Source organism: Mytilus californianus, unplaced genomic scaffold (assembly GCF_021869535.1).
Source record: "Mytilus californianus isolate M0D057914Y unplaced genomic scaffold, xbMytCali1.0.p SCAF_1, whole genome shotgun sequence".
Lineage (NCBI taxonomy): Eukaryota > Metazoa > Mollusca > Bivalvia > Mytilida > Mytilidae > Mytilus > Mytilus californianus.
This window is the reverse complement of record NW_026262581.1, coordinates 4,252,174-4,271,213: the sequence shown is the minus strand read 5'-3', so window position 1 is coordinate 4,271,213 and position 19,040 is coordinate 4,252,174. Positions and strand designations below refer to the sequence as shown.

At 31.2% G+C, this 19,040-nt stretch overlaps 1 protein-coding gene across 1 annotated transcript in view; it reads left to right on the top strand.

Annotated features, from left to right (window-relative positions):
- Positions 1-18,496, top strand: part of LOC127698257 (protein SET-like) — a 31,027-nt gene extending 12,531 nt beyond the window's left edge. The window contains exons 2-8 of the mRNA XM_052201626.1: positions 1,824-1,895; positions 3,352-3,469; positions 7,860-8,026; positions 8,517-8,593; positions 8,988-9,070; positions 11,543-11,611; positions 16,145-18,496. Coding sequence (XP_052057586.1) covers positions 1,824-1,895; positions 3,352-3,469; positions 7,860-8,026; positions 8,517-8,593; positions 8,988-9,070; positions 11,543-11,611; positions 16,145-16,449 — 891 coding nt within the window. The 3' untranslated portion in view covers positions 16,450-18,496. The remainder of the gene's footprint in view (positions 1-1,823; positions 1,896-3,351; positions 3,470-7,859; positions 8,027-8,516; positions 8,594-8,987; positions 9,071-11,542; positions 11,612-16,144) is intronic.
- The last annotated feature ends 544 nt before the right edge of the window (positions 18,497-19,040 follow it).

Sequence of the window (19,040 nt, the reverse complement as noted above, 5' to 3'; positions counted from 1 at the left end):
TTTTGATTTTTGGGCCCCATTATCAACTTTGTCCACATTGAGGTCAAAAGGGTCCAAAATTAAACTTTGTTTGATTTCATCAAAAATTGAATTCTTGGGGTTCTTTGATATGCTGAATCTAACCATGTATTTAGATTTTGGATATTGGACCATAATAGGTGAATGTCCAATTTAAAAGTTTTAAGTTATTAGACCACATTCATTCTGTGTCAGAAACCTATGCTGTGCCAAATATTTAATCACAATCCAAATTCAGAGCTGTATCAAGCTTGAATGTTGTGTCCATACTTGCCCCACCTGTTCAGGGTTCGACCTCTGCGGTCGTATCAAGCTGCGCCCTGCGGAGCATTTTATTAATTTTAGTACCTTTAAACATGTTAAAAGTATTTGAATATAACAGACAATAGTTGCACTTGTTTAATTTAGCATGAAATAATTTAGCATTTTATGATTAAGTGTCTAATCTAGCATATCTGGTGAAGACAATTTCACGCAGGCATATTACATAGTAAATAAAGCACACATGTGACTCTTGAAAAATACCTTTTCTACGTAAATATTTTCAAGTTTTAATTTTCAAATCATAATTGATGATTGTCTTTGTCAAAAGTAATTGAATAATGAAGAAAGTTGTCATGGAATTTTGATTTCTTTATATTAGTTCCGAGATTGGGATCACTGACAGGTGTATAAACACAGGTAAAAAGTGATTAGCAATCATTAGCCAATATTTCCAGGTGGCATTATTATGGTTATTAGGACCTCAGGATTATCATACTATATACTCTGGAGTGGCTGTTTTATAACCGGAAGAGGATGACAAAACAAAAACAAGTGCTAAATGGCGATTTAGAAACCAGATCTCAATAAAATGACAAATTATTTCTGTAAAAAAAAAGATTTGACCTAAATCCCAATCTGCTGTTAAGGACAAATAGTTTTCAGTTTCAGTCATGACAGGCAAATTTGACTGTTTCATACCCTTGAATTCCAGACTCATTATTCTGACTTAAAGCTAACCATTCTTTGCTCTTATTCATATATATGCCAAGTATTTAGCAAAGATGTAGCAAATACCAATTTTCAAGTTTGGTGTGACCTTGTCAGGGATTGAACACACAACCGTGACCTTGTCAGGGATTGAACACACAACCTTCAACACCTGAAGTGAGCATGCTACCACAAGATCAAAAATGTGATTAAATTAAATATAAAAGATCAAATTAATATTAGGACTATGAAAATAATCATCCATATTAAATGTAAAAATATATTCTAGATGGTTAATTTAGTTGATTCCATTAACTGTAATTGGATTTGATCAAAAAGGTGTCAACAATGATAAAAATAATTAGATTTGACTGCTCCAACCAATATCATATTTTTTACCTTTGTTGCCACAACAAAAGTCTTAATCATGTTAATTGATTTAATCAAATTAATTTCTTATGTGTTCATCTGCATGTTTTGTTCTTGTATTGTTCTGCTTGGTTAGAGATGTTTCTTAACTTGCTGAAATACCAGTTGTCCCATTGCAATGAAGCAGCAGCAAGATTATTGTATGGCAACACAAAAAATCAGAAAGATATGTATATATGTCCAGCCATAAAACTCTTGAGTGTGTCAGATGACACACATCCAAGTTGGGCATCATATTGCACACATGGGGTTCAATTTTCATTATTTATACATTATTCCTGGCCAGTTACACATAAAAAACTGAACAGTTCTTGACCAAATACAATCTGTTATACATATATAAACAACATTCTTTACATATCTTTCTAAACAACTTGGTAATTTATTCCTTAACAGTTTTTCAGTTTGTAAATCATCCACAGATTTCTGCTGTACTAGAAGACGTAGAAGAAGATTGCCTCCATTATTTAAGCAAAGTAAGTTTTATTTTAAAAGAAATTGAAATTGTCAAATAACATGTGTTGGTGAAATATAGGGAGTCAAAAAAAAGTAGTTTAACTATACCACATAAGTCAGAACTGAGTCTGTAGTATAGGGAGTCAAATAAAGTAGTTTAACTATACCACATAAGTCAGAACCTAGTCTGTAGTATAGGGAGTCAAATAAAGTAGTTTAACTATACCACATAAGTCAGGAACCTAGTCTGTAGTATAGGGAGTCAAAATAAGTAGTTTAACTATACCACATAAGTCAGAACCTAGTCTGTAGTATAGGGAGTCAAATAAAGTAGTTTAACTATACCACATAAGTCAGGAACCTAGTCTGTAGTATAGGGAGTCAAAATAAGTAGTTTAACTATACCACATAAGTCAGAACCTAGTCTGTAGTATAGGGAGTCAAATAAAGTAGTTTAACTATACCACATAAGTCAGGAACCTAGTCTGTAGTATAGGGAGTCAAAATAAGTAGTTTAACTATACCACATAAGTCAGAACCTAGTCTGTAGTATAGGGAGTCAAATAAAGTAGTTTAACTATACCACATAAGTCAGAACCTAGTCTGTAGTATAGGGAGTCAAATAAAGTAGTTTAACTATACCACATAAGTCAGAACCTAGTCTGTAGTATAGGGAGTCAAATAAAGTAGTTTAACTAAACCACATAAGTCAGGACCTAGTCTGTAGTTGTCTGATATCATATATTAATAATATATATTGGTATTTTTATGCCCTCACTGTAGCGGAGAGGGCATTAAGTTTTACCCTTGTCTGTCTGTATGTCCATCCATCCGTCCGTACTTCCTAAAATTGGTTTCTGTTCTCTAACTTTAGTTTGCCTCAACCAAATGTTATGAAACTTATACACAATGCTTATTACCACAAAACACAGATCAATGAGTTATGTCCCTTTATAACGTTATATGCAAGTAGGGGCATCATCTGTTTCCCATGGACACAGTCCCCATTTATTTACTGTAAATTCAGAAATTATTGTGTGCATTTATTATTGCAATTTTGAAGAATGGGCAAAAATGTGTGATTAGTTATTGTGATTTCCGAAAAAATCTCCATACATACATGTATATATATGAATCATATATCAGAATGCAAGTTTACAATACTTGCCCAGTCACATTATTTGACTTAATGAAAACCTTGTAATAATTTGTGAATTTACAGTATTTGTATTTGTAGAATTTGTTGGTAATGGCAGATTGTGGATAGTTTATTTTATTTTATACTTAGTTATTCCTTCATTTGATATTGTTTTGTAATATTTCAAATAAAGACATTATGGTCAAGACACATTCACCACTGCAAAGGTTTGCTTAGTGAACACTGCTGAACCAACAAAGAAATTAAAAATAACAACTTCATATTTATGTAGATATTTATCTTCAGATTTAATATTAAAGATATGTTTTTATTTTCAGTTAGAAGTAGAAGAATTTGAGGATATCAAATCAGGATATAAAATCAGTTTTATCTTTGCTTCAAATCCATACTTCAGTAACACAGTTCTTGTGAAGGAATTCCACTTAGCCACAACAGGTTTGTATCTCTTTAAGAATATTGAAGCAGAAAAAGATGAAAAAACACTACTTTAAATGTTATTATATGTGCCAATCAAAAGTAGCTTACTTCCTTGAAAGGATGACCATTTGCCATAACTTTTTAGACTTATAATATAGATATATACAGGGTAAATATCAATGAGACAGTAATCAACATCATATGATTAATCCTTTATTACCAGTATGATGCATGATATTTTATTGAGCTGATCATTTCCCCCAATGCTGATCAAAGTAACGATTCATAACAAACAACATATATGGGCAATAATTTGGTATTGGGACCGTTTCCGATAATGATAGAAAAGTGATAAAATATTGTATTTTGTTGAGAGAAATTGTTGCTCCACCATCAAATGCTATGATTTCTATTAAAATATAGGTGCTTTCTAATCTCCCCTAGAGAGAATTTGAAATAAACAAATGTTTAAGTTTATCAGGCCACTGTTGTATGTCGTTTCTTACCGTTATTTTCGCTTCCGAAGTGCGTAACGCTGCCCGATTTAAAGATAATCATCGCCTGCAAAATAGTAACTCTTGCTTTCAAATAATAAAGAACATCGATCAAAAAGAATAGTCAGAAGAAATTGCCGAGAACTTTAAGTATTTTTGTAGCAGGTGTAAGAAAAGTAGCGATACTTTGGTTTCTGATTTCGTAACGCAAATTTTAGATGGTGTAGTCTGCTTTATTGTACTTGAAATATTCATAACAATATGCAAATATGAACTCTTGCGAGATGTTCAAACAGGTAAATCATTGATTATTTACATTCTAGTTTTGTTCTTCGTAATAATTAAGTTAGAAAATGACGTTATCGTTATGCGTTACATTTCACACGAAACAGAAGTCCAGTTATTTACTTTTTTTTATTAAAATTGTTTTTGTCGTTCAGTCCAAATCATTTCCGGTCATACGTAAACGTGTGGCTAACATGTGATTAAGCGCTTACGGCCGGGTATATGAAATATTAGGTCTAAGCATCGTTTTTGTTTCCAACGGGATAGTAGCAAGCATATTATGTAGACTGTTTTCATATTGTTTAAAAAGGGAAAATACAATTTTCAAAGAGATCGCGCTGGGGATCTATTATTTTTCCTATGTGCATAATGTTACCTACGATCTTGAGTGAAAATAAATGCCCAATGGCTTGACAAAATCGATTTCTTATTAGATGGGACGTTACAACACACTTTGTTTCCGGATAAAGATGAAAAGGGTCCTTGGAAAATTCGATCAACATTATGTTTCTTATCATTCTGCCGATGCTCGTTGAATTGATTTTGCTTTAGCAGTAAATTGTACTTGATATTTTAGGTAAATAAAGTTAATTTAAAAAAAATACATGTTGATATACCGTTACACTTGGAATGTACAGAGTTGGTATCTTTGTCACAAATTTTTTTTTTTTTGTTTAATTTTAATCATATTCTGCAAACACTTTTCAAAAATGCAATAATATTGTCAAAGGAGAAGTAAACTTTTACCATGCATGACTTGAAAGGAAGTACTTTATCGATTTTAGCCCACTAAAGAAGGTTATCAAAAAAATATGTGGAAACCATGTAGATGGTGTACAGGTCACAGATAGCACATGATGCCTATTATAAGATTTTAATTCCAAGTTAAAAGTTTTTTACTTTACTGGATTAATAGGAATTTGACATTGGAATTAATTGTATAAAACTGGAATTTCAAAACCAATAAATACATTTTTTTGGCTAAAATATCAAGATACAACGATTATGGTATCCTGTATCAATAAAGAAAACATTGAAATTTCTGAATAAATTGCACTAATTTTTTTCAAAACAAACACATATTTAGGAGTTTAATAGTAATACTATTACATTTAAGACAGACTTTAACCAGAGATGCAAATCTAAATGCATAAGTATGCCAGTAATAAATCAATACACGGAAACGGCCAATGTTGTATCCAGTTCAGTTGTATGCGTCACAATTTCATAGCTTTTCAAAAGTGTAATTTCCCTTCAGGTAAGTAGTGCCGGTTCACTGCCTGCATGGCCAATATATCAAAACACTTTTCTTTTCAACTTAAAAGTAACATTTTGCTTTGAAAATATGTTCACCTAGATATCAAATTTGCCATAAAACATTGCATGAAATAACATGTCACTTTAATGTTGACATGTAAAATAAGCTTTTTACAGTTGCCCTTGCTGAAAGGAACTAGGGTTCTGTTTAATCTAAGGACTTGTGACTTTGAAGATCCGTCATAATTTGTATTGAATGATAAGAAGTTACCATCAAACTTGTGACCTTCAGAGAAACGAGCCCAATAACAACTTACCAGAATTTTTTTTTTAATCAGATTTATATATTGGTGGTCACAAATTTTGGAAAGAAATTTAGTGAAATAAACTAGGCTATTCTTTTTGGTATATGAGGTTTTTGGTTATATTTCTGTAATCCATGGTACTTAATTGTAATTTACCAGCAGTTGTAATGAATGGGTGTAAACAATTAATATAGGATTTCATTGAATTTCTATACACCAACAAAATAATGTTTTGTATATGGAATCTTGTCTTTATAAAAAAGAAGATGTGGTATGATTGCCAATTAGACAACTCTCCACAAGAGACCAAATGACACAGAAATTTATAGCTGAGCTATAGGTCACCGTACGGCCTTCAACAATGAGCAAAGCCCATACCACATAGTCAGCTATAAAAGGTCCCAAAATCACAAACGTAAAACAATTCAAACTTTTATTGGATATAAGAAGATTTGGTGTGAGTGCCAATGAAACAACTCTCCATCCAAGTCAAAATTTATAAAAGTAAACCAATATAGGTCAAGGTACGGTCTTCAACACAGAGCCTTGGCTCACACCGAACAGCAAGCTATAAAGGGCCCCAAAAATACTAGTGTAAAACCATTCAAACGGGAAAACCAACAGTCTAATCTATATAAAAACATGCAACTGAACTAGTATACATATTTGTTTAGGGGCCAGCTAAAGGACGCCTCCGGGTGTGGGAGTTTCTCGCTGCATTGAAGACCTATTGGTGGCCTTCAGCTGTTGTCTGCTCTATGGTCGGGTTGTTGTCTCTTTGACACATTCCCCATTTCCATTCTCAATTTTAAATTTTACAAAAAGCAAGGGACAGGGTGGACGTTACAAGATACTACTTATACTGTGGATAAAATGGACATCACTCACATATTGGATGTTCAAAACATTAATATGTTTGTTGGATCATGCTTTTAGTTTTGTGTTCAATAAAATTAAGAAATTTAAAATGTCCTGCATCTTTCCAATTGAATCAAAAGTGAGAGCTGAGAAAGTGCCTCCCAACACCCCATACATTCACTTCTGGAACAGCCCTTTATAGAAAAGTACATTATATAAGATAAGTAGCACTAGCTAGATCTCCCAGTTTTTACAGTGCTTGAATTTTCTGGTTAGTGACGCATAAGCACAAAGTGTTAACCATGCAATTGTGTTACTGAGCTATCTACCACACTGCATTGGGTTTCTAAGGGCATGAAGGGTTTGTAGGCACATGTGCTACATATAAAAGTGTATAAGAATTATAACAAAAAGCAAGAGAAAATACATTGGTAGTCAAAATCAGTAGATGCAAGTCGGCGCCCAAAATAATTTATTATAGTGACATCCTAAAGTGCCCTTGTTTCTATATTCTCATAGTTTTTATTGTCTATTGGAAAAAATTATCAAAAACAGTCCTAAATTTAAAAACCAAAGTTATAAGTAACATTATCAGTTTACTGTACAGATTATTTTAAGCTGATTTTCCAATTAAAATAAAACTAAAGAAATGCTTTCGGTTTCTTATGGTTTCCTGTCGCGTTTAAAAAAAACCTTAATTTAACATTGAAAATAGATTTTAAATATTAACATGAAGCAAGTAACACTAGTAATGGTGTTCATTTATGTCTTTTGAAATAAATTGTGCAAAATAAAGAAAATAAAGTTTTGTTTCCTGTTTGGTTTCCTGTCACGAAAACGGTGAATCAAAATGGATTAATTTTTCCTCGAAAAACCCACTTGTTCCATTAATACTATTCTCACACCAACACAACCCACAGAATAAAAGTTAAAGTTTTAGAACTTAAAAAAAAGGATACAAAAAGAAACCAAAGGCCGAATACCAAATTATTGCCCATATATTACACACAATGAATGTCTTAGGTATAATAATGATAGATTGAGAAGAATAAAGTGAAAAAATATAATGACAAAAAAGAAAGCATAAAATACATTGTAGTATGTTTTGGGATACACAATGACACTATCTAAACAATCAGGAGTACAGCAAAGTTATATGCTAAAAAAATTCTTGGAGAGTGAGCTTAATCATTCAACCTTATTAAATAGGTGATCCAGCTTCAAAATCTAGTAAAATTGAGTGGAAAAATGGAATGGACATATCAGCAAAAATATTACAAAATGGAAACAATCGGAAAAGAAAACGAGGTCAGAGTCGAAGCTTTTTCCAGTGGTTTGAAGACAATACTGATCCCTCAGCTGATGACATAGCAGAAGTAAGTACACTGTTAATCCCAAAAATTTTTGCAATGTTTAATTAAGGCTAACAAAGCCAAAAGAGCAAAAAATGTGTATTTCCAGGTGATTTTAACCGTCTACTTAAACATGATAAATGTCAAGTGGAAATAAATTTGAAATAAAACAAAACTTTCAGAAATTTTGTTTTACAGGATAATTTCAGATAATTTTGTCTTGCATAGTGGCTACACATAAAAAACATTGTAAAAGATTTATTTGATTTGGAATATTAAACAGCTGTTTTTAAATACTTTCAAATAGTGATTTGTTTAGATAAGATTAGATTGTCATCCAGATGATGCTTGAAAAGCAAGTTTTTATGTCTAATTTTCCTGGACAGTGCAAAAATTCATTTATGAGTGTTGTGTTTCTTTTATAGTCACAAAATCCTTAAAAAGAATGAACTTTTAGTTGCATGTGAATGAATTTTATAAGACTAATTAATGATATATATCATGTATATTTCAGGTGGTCAAAGATGATATGTGGCCCAATCCATTACAATACTATTTAGCATCAGACATTGAAGTAGAAAATGGAATCAGGTTTGTACATTTTACTGTTGAGGACTTTGTATAGATTCTACTAGTACATTGAACAGATTTGACATTTCTTTATTTAAGATAGAGATTCAATCTTAAATTTCTAAACTATATATAGTTAAAATATTTAAATCATCAATTAAGCTTGATGCTAGGCATTTTTAAGAACAACAAAAAAGACAAGAATAGTTAGGAAAGCCTTAATAGACACACATTTCTTGTCTAAACAATACAACATTGCCAAAGGAAAAGAAACAAATTATCCTTTACCCTCAAAAATATTGTTGTTGATCCTGCACTTCAGTCAGCATTGGCAAGTTATGAAAATCTTGATCAATAGAGAATTATAAATGGTTCTCTTAGTTCTGGTTTAAAACTGAAGATTGATTTTTTCTAGTGATGATGATGATGATGACATGGATGACTCTGTGGTTGTATTAGATGAAGATGATGATGAGGAGGATGAAGATGTGGACCAAGGTACAGTATCAACGTTATAAGTTCTTAATTTGTTACTTTTTTTGTGAATTTGTTACATTTTTCTGTAAATTTGTAACAACTTTGACATAGATGACTGTAGTTTTATTTTATTTGATTAAATGTAGTTTAATACAATGCTAGCCTTTAGTGCTAAATTTTGTTATAACATTTTTTTAGTAGTAAATTTGGACAAGGATTATTATTTATAATGTTTATTGGTTATTTTCGGCTATTCCTTGGAACATATATGGTTCCGAGGGAAGGCACTTTGAAAAAAGATATAACCACCTATAGAGGCAACTTTGGAGTTTCATAAATAGAAAGTATAAATTTGACATAATGATTTCAAAGTAACTTCCCTGCCTCCCATTTATGTTTTAATGGAGGATCCATGAGACAGTTTATATAAAAAACAACTTGCAGTGATTTCTAAATGTAGAACAGTTCATATAATTTCAGCGTTTGAAATAGCAAATTATAACATCACTATCTTAATAATAATATGAGAACCATTTCCTTGAGAAAAAAAAAAAATTCCCCAACAATTTCATAAAATTTTTAGTTTGTAACTGGTTACATTAAAGTAGATATGGGATATATTGTCTGTGAGGCAGCTAGTTTTCTATAAACTTTTGACCCTTTAAATCAATCAAAAACAATGTTCCAAATAGTTGAACAATTGGCCATTCCAAAAATTGGTAGAATAAGAACTGAAAGAGTTGCTAAATAAAAGAATTTGAACAACTGTGCATTGTTATCTTACCAATGTTGTAATTAGATCTTTGAATATAGTTTACATTGGCACTAATATCGATTTTGTCATCAGCAAATTAAAACATAACTAAATTTGTATTTTTTTCAAGTGGGATGTATAAAGATTCACCCACGTTCGTTTAGATCTTTAAAGAGGTTAAACTTCTAACTATCCTACTGTCTGTCGATACATTTATTTTTGGCATTGCACTAGTCATGTCTTCTTTGACTGTCCATGACGTTAAAATACTAAATCCCTGGGATGTGTTTTAGTTGATTTTAGTCTCTGATGCATGATTTTTTATTATTAATTGTTTGGCTTTTAACTAGCTGTCAGTAACTGCGAGTACTCTCAAATCGTACTTTCTTGTTTATTTGACCTGTTGACACTAATTGTATTGCTTTTTTGTTATTTAATGTTATTCAGGGTTATATCTGGTCTATATACCAGCTTTTATAAGTGTTTGGTATAACTATAAATTTTCACTTCGTACTATGAACATCAAAATTATTTATTTTGTAATAATATTTCCTTTCTCTATTGGTACTGTTCACGTATACCTGACAACAAAATTATTTTCATTTACCTGTGTTTAAAGTTATTGCAAATGGATGGTATTTTTGTTCGAGCATATTGTTTTTCTTTAATTGTTTAACATTTCTTACCGATATAACATGTTACTTTTATTATTCTTCCCTTAGTTTATTTATTTTGTATTCAAAATTATTTATTTTGTAAAAATATTTCCTTTCTCTATTGGTACTGTACAGGTATACCTAACAACAAAATTATTTTCATTTACCTGTGTTTAAAGAAATTGCAAATGGATGGTATTTTTGTTCGAGCATATTGTTTTTCTTTAATTGTTTAACATTTCTTACCGATATAACATGTTACTTTTATTATTCTTCCCTTAGTTTATTTATTTTGTATTTACATTGTGTCATAGGTCAAATTGATTTGTTCAGTGTATGTTCAATGGTGCTAATATGTCCTTTGATTGAGTTAAGCTATTTCAGTTGATATTTTATAGTGTGTCTTTCTATGTTGTGATGTTACACTATTGTTTCAGAAAAAAGGGTGAAGGTTTGGTACCATTAAAACGTTTAAACCCGCTGCATTTGTTTGCACCTGTCCTAAGTCAGGAATCTGATGTTCAGTAGTTGTCGTTTGTTGATGTGGTTCATAAGTGTTTCTCGTTTCTCGTTTTTTATATAGATTAGACTGTTGGTTTTCCCGTTTGAATGGTTTTACACTAGTAATTTTTTGGGGCCCTTTATAGCTTACTGTTTGGTGTGAGCCAAGGCTCCATGTTGAAGACCGTACTGTGACCTATAATGGTTTACTTTTATAAATTTTTACTTGGATGGAGAGTTGTCTCATTGGCACTCATACCACATCTTCTTATATCTATTGAACGAGTTACTTAAAAGAAACAACTGCAAGGTAATAATGCTAGTTATACTTATGATAAATTTTACCCTGGTCATGCTCACATACCACTCATACAAATATTGCATAACTATTTTACTTCAGCTAACATCTTTTAAAGATATTGTTACAGTATGCACCACTATATACTTGACTACATTCATGCACAAGAAGAGCCTGTACATGTGCAAAACTTACCTTTAATATGAAGTAGTGTTTCAGGTAATGACAAAAAAGGAAAATAAGTTCATTTAAACATCACAAATCATTATTTTTTTTCTCTCCAGAAGATGAAGTTTATGAGGTGCTAGATGATGACGATGAAGATGATGAAGAAGTGAATGAATCTATTGATGGTAAGGCTTTCTGTTCTTTTATATTTTTACATGGTCCTGTATCCTAAAACGTGGATATCTAATCACTGTTTTGTATTTTGAAAAAAGGTTAATTAGAATTTTTTATGTGCATTCTAAGTTTGTAATTCAGGTTCGAATTTTGCTCCGTTCAGATGATTTTTTTTGCAGAGTTATGGTCCTTAATTAAAAAAGAAGGGCCAAGTGAGCTTTTCTCATCACTTGGCGTCCGTCGTCCATCGTCATCGTCCGTTGTTGTTAGCTTTTTACAAAAATCTTCTCCTCTGAAACCACTTGGCCAAATTTAACCAAACTTGGCCACAATCATCATTAGGGTATCTAGTTTAAAATATGTGTCCGATGACCCCGCCAACTAACCAAGATGGCCGCCATGGCTAAAAATAGAACATAGGGGTAAAATGTAGATTTTGGCTTATATCTCTGAAACCAAAGCATTTAGAGTAAATCTGAATAGGGTAAAACTGATTATCAGGTCAAGATCTGTCTGCCCTGAAATTTTCAGACAAATCTGACAACCTGTTGTTGGGTTGCTGCCCCTGAATTGGTAATTTTAAGGAAATTTTGCAGTTTTTGGTTATTATCTTGAATATTATTATAGATAGAGATAAACTGTAAGCAGCAATAATGTTCAGCAAAGTAAGATCTACAAATAAGTCGCCATGACCAAAATAGTCAGTCGACCACTTTAGGAGTTATTGCCCTTTATAGTCAATTTTTAACAATTTTTCGTAAATTTTTATACGACCGCAAAAATTTTTGCGGTCGTATATTGGTATGACGTTGGCGTCGTCGTCCGAAGACACATTGGTTTTCGCACTCTAACTTTAGTTTAAGTGAATGGATCTCTTTGAAATTTTACCATAAGGTTCAATACTACAAAAGGAAGGTGGGGATTGATTTCGGGGGTTATGGTACCAAAAGTTAAGGAATTAGGGGCCAAAATGGGGCCAAAAATAAGCATTTTCTAGTTTCCAGACAATAACTGTGGAACGGTGTATGGATCTCTCTGAAATTATACTACAAGTTTCCATACCACAAAGGGATGGTTAGGATTTGCTTTGGGGGGTTATGGCTCAAACCGTTTAGGAATTAGGGGCAAAAAAGGGGGAAAAACAAGGTTGTCCTGGTTAATGGACAAATACTTTAGTACAAAACATAATTTAAAGCAGTGTAAGGGAGATAAATCAAATACATCATTGAAATTATCTCCCTTACACTGCTTTTAAATTATGTATAAAGTAATGGTTAATGAACAATTAAGATAATTTAAAACAGTGTAAGGGAGGTAATCCAAATACAACGTTTTGGTTACTTCCCTTACACTGCTTTTAAATTATGTTTAAAGAAATGCATATTTATAAAGGAAGACCAGTAAAAATATCTGCAATTGTTGCATCTTTTTTTTTTACAAAAAAATCCATATGAAAGATTTGACACTATATTTTAAATTCTATTATAAAATAGATTAAGTTAGCACTATGGTAAATTTAAATGGATAATTATGGTTGCAAACTCCATTGGAATTTGAATTGAGATTTTGACCATATCTTGAGGGAAAGAATTTTTTTGTGGGAAAAAAGGGGGAGGGGGGTAAAAAAGAAATTATGGGGAGTCAATTTTTTCTCATTTCAGATTTCAGAAATTAAAAAGAATTATTCTTCAAATATTATTTTTTTTTCAAATTTCAAATATTGAAAAATTTCAAGAAGTAATCTTTAATTGCACAGTATGGCGCATTAGATTTGTAAAATCTTTGACCACATTTATTTATTTGTTATGCCGAATCTAACCGTGTATTTAGATTTTTAATTTTGGGTCCAGTTTTCAAATTGGTCTACATTAAGGTCCAAAGGGTCCAAAATTAAACTTTGTTTGATTTTAACAAAAAATGAATATATGGGGTTCTTTGGTATGCTGAATCTAAACATGTATTTAGATTTTTGATTTTTGGCCCAGTTTTCAAGTTGGTCCAAGTTGGGGTCCAAAATTAAACTTTGTTTGATTTCAACAAAAATTGAATATATGGGGTTCTTTGATATGCTGAATCTAAACATGTATTTAGATTTTAGATTTTTGGCCCAGTTTTCAAGTTGGTCCAAATTGGGGTCCAAAATTAAATTTTGTTTGATTTCAACAAAAATTGAATATATGGGGTTCTTTGATATGCTGAATCTAACCATGTATTTAGATTTTTTATTTGTGGACCCCGCTATCAAATTGGTTCATATTGAGGTCCAAAGGGTCCAAAATTAAACTTTGTTTGATTTCATCAAAAATTGAATTATTGGGGTTCTTTGATATGCCAAATCTAACCGTGTATTTAGATTTTTAATTTTGGGTCCTGTTTTTATACGCCCGTTTACGGGATGTATTATGGTATACCGTTGTCCGTCTGTCCGTCCGTCCGTCGTCAACATGTCGGACATTAACTCAAAAACGCTTTAACCAATTTGCATAAAATTTTGGTGAATTGTTAATATCTATTGACGTGAGCTCCCTTTCGTTTTTTATAAATTTTAGATTTTACGTTTCCGAGTTATGTGGTTTTATTCATTAAAAAAAGGGGGGTTTTCCAGTTTTCGGACAATAACTCAAGAATGCTTTCACCAACTTGCAAGAAATTTTGGTTAATTGTTTATATTCATTGACATGAGCTCCCTTTTGATTTTTATAAATATTAGATTTTACGTTTCCAAGTTACGGGGTTTTATTCATAAAAAAAAAGGGGGATTTTCCAGTTTTCGGATAATAACTCAAAAATGCTTTCAGCAGTTCTCATGAAACTTTGATGAATTGTTGATATCTATTGATGTAAGCTCCCTTTAGAATTTTATGAATTTTAGATTTTACATTTCCAAGTTATGGGGTTTTATTCATTAAAAAAGGGGGATTTTCCAGTTTTCAGACAATAACTCAAAAATGCTTTCAGCAATTCTCATGAAACTTTGGTGAATTATTTATAGTTATTGATGTAATCTCCCTATTGATTTTCATAAATTTCAAATATGACATTGAGAAGAAATTGAACTTTATTTGTTTATAGTCTGACAACAGATTTACTAAGTATTGCGCAACAGCATAGTGTATTGCACAACAGCAAGAAATCTTTAATTGAATATAAATTCAATTCATATAACTAATTTCAAGTTCTTTGACTACATTTATTCAGAAACCTATAATATGTCAAATATTTAATTACAATCCAAATTCAGACCTGTATCAAGCTTGAATATCGTGTCCATTTTTGCCCCAACTGTTCAGGGTTGGACCTCTGCGGGCGTATCCAGCTGCGCTCAGCGAAGCAGTTTATTGTAATCTTTTACAAAAATCTTCTTCTCTGAAACTACTGAGACAAATTTAACCATACTTGGCCATAATCATTATTAGGGTATCTAGTAAAAAAAATTGGGGGTGGGGGGACAATTTTTCTCCTCAAGATTTCAGAAATCAAAAAGAAAATCTATCAATTTTTTTTTTTTTGAAAAAAAGGGGGCGGGGGGAGGTCAATTCGCAACAGTATAGTGTATTGCACAAAAGCAAAAATTGAATACAAATTCAAATCATTTAACCAATTCTAAGTTCTTTGACTACAGTTATTCTGTGTCAGAAACATATTATGTGTCAAATATTGAATTACAATCCAAATTCAGACCTGTATCAAGCGCGAATATTGTGTCCATTTTTGCCCCAACTGTTCAGGGTTGGACCTCTGCGGTCATATCCAGCTGCGCTCGGCGAAGCAATTTATTGTAATATAGAAAATATTACATATTAATGATTAAGTTAGCATTTTGTTCAAGTACAATGAATTTTTAACCAGTAGGGGACTATGTAATGCCATGCAATACTCTCAGAATGCTTGTTACAATACATATATGGGGAAAGCAACAAGATTTTGACATAAGTTGGGTTTAGCCTGGGTTTGTCAGGGGGAAAATGAAATCTTTTTTTATACCAATAACATGGTTTTGTCTTGGCTGCAAAGATGGTCCCTGAAGCAAGTCTGATGCATGCTACATGTATATCTGGCATTGGCAGCAGTTACAACTTAAGGGGTAACAGAATAAATAAGGGAGTTAACTCTTCAAAAATTCGCTGAACATTTTAATCACATATTATTAGTAAAGAGAATTAAGCTTCTCAATGATCAGAATTAGTGTTTGTTAATAAACTGCTATATATCCAATGAAATTATTCCTGTAAATTGCGTGGTTTAAATTTTTTGAAATTTTTATATTTTTGTCAACATGTCAAAGTAATTATGTTGTCAAAATTTGATGAAAATTAAACGAGCCAAATCTATTTTAGTCAAAGTGTTGGGTACCCCCTTAAAAAAGAAAGAATCTTAAAAATACTTGAAAGTATAATGTGTTCTGGATTAGCAATTGAATTTAAGAAGACTTTGTACTTACCCAGAGGATCCAAGTATGTAATGATGTTGATTTTAAATCATTTATACTAGGTAAGATTGATTTAGAAATTTTACTATAATAATTATATTGTTCTTGTTAACAGATGATGATGTGGAGGTGTTAGATGACATTGAAGAAGAAATAGGAGATGATGATGTAGAGGAAGTTCATTTAGATGAATCAGAAGATAAAGATGATGATATATTAGATAATTCAGGTGCTGAAGGAGACAGTAATGGACTCATAGAAATTAAACCGAATGAATCTGAAAAACCTACCGAAAGCAAACCTAATCAATCGGAAAATGTGACGGGTGAAAATTCTAATAAAAAAGACACATCTGTAGAGGAATCAAATAAAAAAACAGAGGAAAAGACACAAAATGAAAGTGAATCAAAAACAGAATAGCTGATTGTTTTTATTGTTTTTTTTTTGTACTTTATTTGTTTCATTTCATTCATAACTTACATACTTACATCAGATTTCTCATGGAAGGTTTCACCTACTAAATATTTGTCTATATTTCCTCAAAAAATATTATTTGATGCAAGCTTAAGTTACAGTGATATAACTATATAGGTGTATCATCTAATTCTATTCTCTGATGTGTAAATATTTATGTACATAACTTTTTGATATATGAACAGAAAAAAACCATTACATACAACAAATGTGGTTTCTGCCTAATTGCAGATATTTTTAAAGCAAGTTCTAGTATATGAAATTTAAAACTGTTAGGAAAGTAAACTTATTTAAATTGAGATGGAATATCGAAAAAATCTAAAATTCCCAATTTTTAACATTCAAAGTATCTGAACCCCAGGGGGGGATTAAAAATTGATCTATTCTGATATCCCATTAGAATTGATAATACATTAATTCAGAAATAGTAATTATCAGACATTTGATTACAATGATTCTGATTGGTTGCTCTCATAAAAGAAGTGATATTTATCACAAGGAAATTCTTTTTACGCAAAAATAACTGGACAACATTTTTTATGCTAGCCCGTCTTGCTTTTCATAAACAAAAATTACTAATCCGATAGTAAGAAACACTTGACACAGGCACCAGTCTAGTGCTTTTTTCAACCCTTGCAAATAAGTCATACTATGGTCTTTGGCACATAAGGTGTCTTTCAAGGTCACATTGTCGTGATATTAATTTTAGAATCATGAAGTAGATGACAGTTTTTTGACTTATTCAAGCAGCATTTCATCAGTAATTGTCTTTTTAATTTTCTTCTTTCACAAATTTTTACCAAAATGGTCACATTTTGTGAGTTTTGTGATTGATGTCATCATTACAGAAACCATGCCAACAGTTTCATCAATTTTTAAGAAATAGTGGCTTATTTGTCATCAATTTAACATACATTAACGTAAAGTATATGCTCAGAAAGTATATTTTAATATATGTAAGTATCCTTTCTTTTAGTTTTTCAAATATATTTTTAATGTACAAAGATTGTTTTCTGGATTTTCCTGGTTATAAGTCTGAAAAACAAAAAAATGTGAATGTTCGTTGCCTGACAAAGCAACATTTATAGGCATTTAAAACTTGTCCAGACTTTCAATTAGGATCTTGACATATGTCAATTTAGTCTACAGCTAGTTGTCCCTCCCAAGATTTTGTGTTGCTATTTCATTGACCTACATCTGTATTTCATAGTATAATACTGTAAAGTGCAACTATTATTGATTCATTTATTTTCATGAATTGGGGAAAAATTATATTTTGTGGATATTTGATTTCATGGTTTTACCAAAGTCTGCATTCAAGCCTATTGAAAATTTGTGATTCGTTGAACATTTAAATTTGTGGTTTACCTGTACCCATGAAATCCACAAAATTTGGTATCCCATGAATAATAATGAATCTACACTGTAATAAAATGTACTTGATTGAATATATTAGAACTAAAAAGGCTAAGAAAGGTGAAAACTGGTATTGTTTCTTCTTGAAGAGGACGTGCAGTACTGTTTAAATTTAGCTTAAAATTAAGAAATGTTGATAATTAAAGGATGTAGGAATACCAATGTTACAGTATGTACTGACTCTGATTATCTTTTCCTAATTTACCGATTACTCTAAACATGTAAATACATGTACGAAGAAAAGTCTTAATTTGCATGTCTAGCCTATAACAAAAATTCACAAAGGTAAGAAATAGCTATAAAGGATTTTTTCATCGGCATTATGAAGATGTAGATACAGTCTGTGGTTGAAGTTTTTTTAAACTTGAAAAACTTGCACAGAAGATTTTTGTTATCAAGAGATGGCGCCCGGAGGAAAACTTAGATTTTTTTCCTTATTCATTTAACTGAGAAACAGGGTTCCTCAAAAACCCTTTACTAATTTTTATTGTATTTATCCAATTTGAAGATTTAATTCCTGGTTTTGAAATGGCAGCAATGTAATTATAATTGTAATTATAAAATTAGATCAAACATGTGTTTTCAGTTGTTATTGGTATTGATTTCAAAGAGAGGAATTATTGGTATTGATTTCAAAGAGAGGAATAGAATTATGGTTGCAAGTGTTTAGCCTTGCCAGTCACATAATGTTTTGAATGCATGATATAGGTGTTATTTATCTGGTGACTCATGTCATCAAATGTTGTTGCATTAATATAAACAGTTTTTAACTTTTTCAATAAAATGTGAGCCATTAACCCTTTATAGTTATGTAGAACTAAATTTGAAGTTATTATAATATTCAGTTTTAATTTTATGTTGAATGAATTCAGCTAATTCCATGTTATTTAACCTTTCCCTACATATGTCAAAGTTTAACTGAGATTTCATTCATGTGTTGCTATTTAGAAAACTACTGTCCAGCAACTTTTGTTTCATGTGACTTATTTGTACATTTACATGTGTTTTACACAAGCATGAATGCTGATTTTCAAAAATCTATGGTAGTATGTCAATAATAATTCACCACCTATGTCAAATTGTATAGTTCAGGAATGATGTTGATCATTATTTTTGTTACA